Genomic DNA, 5,390 nt, shown 5'->3' with positions numbered 1-5,390 from the left:
TCACACTACACCTTGTAAACATAAACGCATCAGAGCAGATAAAGTCTTGGAATTTCCGCATAAATTTAAAAAGCAAATTTAAAGAGATGTATTTTATTTATTTATTTATTTATTTACATGGATTTATATGCCGCCCTTCTCCCTATAGGACTCAGGGCGGCTTACAGCATATTAAAACACATAAAACATCGCCCCCCCATAAAAACCTATTAAAAACCAAATATTTTTTTTCCGCTGTATAATTAATTAAGATTTAAATTAAAATTGTCCCTATTTAAAAATGTACCTTGACAAGTAAAGATGCTCCATACCCTTAAACAGTGTTCACCATTTTTTTCTATTCATAGTTTGCTTTTGACAGAGAAGATTGCACCCCAGCAAATCTCTTTCTCTCTCTCTACACACACACACACACACACACACACACACACAGACTTTTTGTCTACTTTTATTTCTTTTGAGACAGAAATTGGTACTGTAAATGTTTGACACTGTTTTATCAAACCTAAAACAATTATGATGATTGTGTTCAGAGCTGAGATGAAAAAAAATGACAGAAGATTTGTTCTAATAAGTCATACTTCAAACCATCAAGCTCTTTCAGAGGCCACATGAAGAAGCTGGTCCCTGTTACTCTTACAAATTATGATTATGCCTCCTTTTGTGTTCAGCAAGGTGTAAGCATTTGGGGAACTTCGTATTTTACTGTTCCATGGCCACAGAGGGAAGTCCTGGAAGAAGGTGAAGAAAAATATCCTTATATAAATCCTACATTTGCTCGTTAACTTCTCTTTTCCATCCCTTAATACATGTTTTGACTGTATACAAAGTTGAAAGATTTAGACTTTTGACGGACAAAAGGAAGAAAGATTTATAATACGAGAGTGTACATTACAAACTGTTCAGGGTGTTCTTATGACAGAAGGTCTAGGTCCAGGATAATTTATCAGAAGAAAATCTGGTTCTCGGAACCCTCCATGCTGGACTTTCTGAGCCTTCTACCCCACTCAAACCTCTAGAAATGTTTTGGGAGGTGACATAGGAGAAATTATTGGAGTGTATTCTGAACTGGAAATCTCTACAACATAGAGATTGTTCTTATTTTGCATTGTTTCAGACATCTTGCTTCTAATTTTTACTGCTTATTTATTAATTGATCAATATTTTTATAATTGCAATAACCCACCTTGAACAAAACCAACTAACAATAAACAAAGTAAAAAGAAGTCTTACTGCATATGTGGCAAGAGGGCATGTAATTCATGCTTATGTATTCACTCTAGCATTTCAGAACAGCAGATCAATAGCTCCCTCCAAGCATAATTAGTGAATTTCACTATGTTCAAATCCATCCTTGCTCAAGTCCCATCCTTGCTCAGATAGAAAGGATTTCTTCCTGGACTATCAAATGACACTTGATATAAATCATGAAAATTAAGTGTTAAAATTGCTATACTTACGTACGCCCATCCTGCCCACGGGTAAGATTTATTTTTTCTGCTCCTAGTTGAGCCCAAAAGAAAGTAAAGAATTGCTTGTGCCAAACAAACTCAATTCTTGAAGCATTTTCTGGATTAATTTCTACATCTGTGAGCTTTGAATAGATTTGTTCTTGCTTAAGGCTGCCCCTGTAAAAATGGGATTGAAGAAATTACAGAGCATCAGTACAGTTGTTTTTTACCACTTCACAATTAATTATTCTATGATATTAATATTGCTCATTCACAATTCATCTCAATCATATTTCAGTATAATGGGCCATGCCATGCTGTGGGTGTAAAGGGGGAGTTTCATTTCCCCCCCCCTTTTTCTTCTGTGTGTGCTCTATATGCTGTTTGATTCACGTGATTATGTTCCTGTGTTCCTGACTATCTTGTCTGCTGTAAATATAAATCTAAAATATATTTATTTATATAGAGCTATAAAATTGTTCCAGTGTCTCTGACTTCATGTGGACAGCTGCTGCACAATTCCCTGACAATGAGCAACAAAGGTTATAAAATAATCTACTAAAGCTATAATAGCTTAAACAATTTGTTTTGTACTTATAAGACATCATAGTTCACCATGAAAACTATTCTATTCCCATTGTCTTCACCCTGAAAGCTGATCTGTATCCCATTTCATCAAGTATTGAAGCAGAATTGACAAACTACATTGTTTTATTTTTGGAAAAAGGATAGCATTTCTAACATCTTCACTTCCCACCTTTTTATATATTTTTTTAGATCATATATAATATATGTTGTTACCTTTTTAATATGTTATTTCATAAAACAGACCTTATCCTTGAATTAGGAGTTAGGATGTGTAGAAGGAAGTATTTTATACATGATAAATATGAAAAACTCTTAATTGAATTAGTGATATAATTATTCCTAAAATTAGCAAAACTGAAAATCTGCAACAACAAAGCATGAAATATACCTCATAATTGGATATTCCTTCATATCTCCATTTTTACTGTGGAAAACTATATTTATCTCTCCTTTCACATTTTTCATTCCATTTAGTTTGACAGATATATTATATCGCCAACCTAGATAATACGATGCATGTGTTATGAATGCAGCAGTTAAATAAATACAAAATGGCTAGGCATGAAATACAATTAGACAAGGGTATTCATCTTTGTTAATGAAATTGAAATAAGAACTAGGAAAAAATTGATCATTTAAAAAAGCTTATAATTTTAAAGAATCTTAAGGCATTTTAAATAAATAATATTTACGAGGCTTAAATTTCTCAAGCCCGTTATCAGTACATCCCATCTGGCAGATCATCCTAGTGGGAATATAGTTTTAAAAGTATTTTGTCTTAACTGTTGATAGACTGATGGTAATCTTAGCCACAAACTCAATTTAAAATCATCCCTCATCCCTAATTCTAACAGTTTAAAATGGTCTGGGATATAAAAACAAGAATTTAAATATGTAGTATTTAAACATATGTTTATTTTTTTTAAAAAACCCTAAACATCACACCTTTGTTCAAAATTGAAAGAAAAATGAGATATTTAGCACCATAAAAACATTGTAAAACTTAGATACTTTTCTCCTCTGAATTCAAATGTGTACTCCCTTGGGAAATACTGAAGTGTCCTCTCCAGTACTGAAAAGGATGCAATTTTGGCCTCAGAGGAGGTTTCAATAAAGGACATCAAGCAGAACATTCCAAAGAGGCATTCTTTTTTTGAAGAATGTAAGAATTTCTTATAGACAAGCTATTAAGCTCATACAGAAAAAAATATATTATTTTAGGTCTCTCTCTCTCTCTCTCTCTCTCTCTCTCTCTCTCTCTCTCTCTCTCTCTCTCTCTCTTTGTGTGTGTGTGTGTGTGTGTTTGTGTATAAAACTCTCCCTAAACATGTCTATGGAGATTGTCAGTCATCCAGGTCATGTTTATCCCACAAGTGCTTTTTCAAAAGGCAACTCGACTTATGTTTTTTCTTTGAAGACATTTTGTTTCTCATCGAAGAAGCTTCTTCATTTCTGACTGACTTCAGTTCAGTCAGAATGGAAGAAGCTTCTTAGATGAGAAGCAAAACATCTTCAAAGAAAAAACAAAGCCAAGTTGCCTTTTTAAAAAGCACTTTTGGGACTCTCCTTAAACATGTTTTACTCATCCTGTATATAAAAAGATTAATTGCTTACTCTTGAAATTCTAATAAGATTATTATTTTTTGGAAGATAAATCTTGGCAATCTGTCTTCTACAATATACAGTATGTATGCTATCTTTGCATATATGACCAGACAGGATAAGTAATTTCTCCAGTGTGATAGTTAATCATTTACTGTAGTTAAAATTTTCTGACTGGTCACAAGAGTTTGGCTGTGAACTTAGTCATATATTCCTTACAACCTCAAATACAGAAATGAGATCTCCCTGAAGACATCCAGGTAAGAAAACATGTCAATTGCTTGCAATCTTGTCAGCATGAACATGCATGATAATTCCATTTCCTGGCTACACATTTAAACTCCATATACAGCTTTAAATTTCAGAAACATGACCCTTGTACTGACAGCCTGAATCAATCCTAAATTAGTAGATTTCTTTGCAGATTCACTGGTTACATGAGTATTCCACACATACTTTATATACTCACTGGTGAAGGGCTCCTTAGATCCGGTGTTTAGATAGTAGCTTTGATTGCTTTTCTTCAGTTTATCATGGGATTGATCAGCATAGTGACCCATTACTGGGCAGCCTTCTGTGGGACATGGAAAGCAATTTCCCTAGGATAAAATAAATAGATTGGTTCCAAAGGCTTTTTTCAAGACTTCTCACTGTTTCTACTATAATCTTTATTATACATTCAAGTATGCACTGTTATCCTGGCTTAGCACCTCAAATGGCAAATAGTAGATGTGATTACAGGTAGTCCTTGACTTAAAACCCAATTGTTAAGTGAGTTTTCCCCATTTTATGACTTTTCTTGCCACATTTGTTAAGTGAATCACTGTAGTTGTTAAATTAATCAAACGTTAAGTGAATCCAGGTTTCCCATTGACTTTGTTTGTCAGAAGGCCACAAAAGGAGATCACATGATCCCAGACACTGCAACCATCATAAATATAAGTCAACTGCCAAGTGTCTGAATTTTGATCACATGGCTGCTGTGAGGGCTACAACTCTTATAAGTGTGAAAAAATGGTCATAAATCATTTTTTCCAGTGTTGTAACTTTGAAGGTCACTAAATGAACTGTTGTAAGTCAAGAATTACCTATATTTCAGTTCTGTTAGCTGCCTTTGTTGTTTTGATTTATTCATTTATTCATACTAATGCCTCCCTCCCCCTACCATTAGCCCACTAACAGGGTAAGGTAAAGGTTTAATTTTTAAAACGAGAGGTCACAAGAAGGTGGTTTGTACAGATAGATTTATACCAGATCCTGGATATGGGAAAGTGGTGATGGTACCTGCCAACACCCCATTTTTGATAGGATATCCACTGTTGCCCACCAGTGGCCTGCAGCTAATCCTTTTATATTTGCAGTAAGCACACTTACTCAGTCCAGCTTTCTGGAAGTGAGTAGAAGAAACAATAGCTGCAAGAAGATAACAATGTGGCAGGAGAAAAGTAACTTCCTACTCAAACCTGGAACTGGTGGCTATTTGACAGTGATGAAAAGCTATTGTGTGTGAACAAATTCAACAGTTTGTGGCATGTTACATATTGAGAGGAACTTCCTACTCAAACCTGGAACTGGTGGCTATTTGACAGTGATGAAAAGCTATTGTGTGTGAACAAATTCAACAGTTTGTGGCATGTCACATATTTGAAGCCTGATGCCAAGAACGAAAGCTCAGAGTTTATGGATTTGTTTTTCCTTAAAAATGTGGATTTGTTCTTTAGCTATATTGAACTTTAGTACAATGAACTC

The 5,390-nt window shown here is 34.4% G+C and overlaps 1 protein-coding gene across 1 annotated transcript in view; it reads right to left on the bottom strand.

The window, feature by feature from the left end:
• Positions 1-1,456: 1,456 nt before the first annotated feature.
• Positions 1,457-5,390, bottom strand: part of LOC107296425 (pancreatic lipase-related protein 2-like) — a 15,341-nt gene continuing 11,407 nt past the window's right edge. The window contains exons 7-10 of the mRNA XM_029286060.1: positions 4,879-5,054; positions 4,111-4,240; positions 2,428-2,539; positions 1,457-1,628 (exon numbers count right to left, since the gene is read on the bottom strand). Coding sequence (XP_029141893.1) covers positions 1,457-1,628; positions 2,428-2,539; positions 4,111-4,240; positions 4,879-5,054 — 590 coding nt within the window. The remainder of the gene's footprint in view (positions 1,629-2,427; positions 2,540-4,110; positions 4,241-4,878; positions 5,055-5,390) is intronic.

This window comes from Protobothrops mucrosquamatus, unplaced genomic scaffold, assembly GCF_001527695.2.
Source record: "Protobothrops mucrosquamatus isolate PMUCROS unplaced genomic scaffold, P.Mucros_1.0 scaffold2797, whole genome shotgun sequence".
Taxonomy (NCBI): Eukaryota; Metazoa; Chordata; class Lepidosauria; order Squamata; family Viperidae; genus Protobothrops; species Protobothrops mucrosquamatus.
The sequence above is the reverse complement of the archived record's forward strand: the minus strand, read 5'-3'. Positions and strand labels throughout refer to the sequence as shown.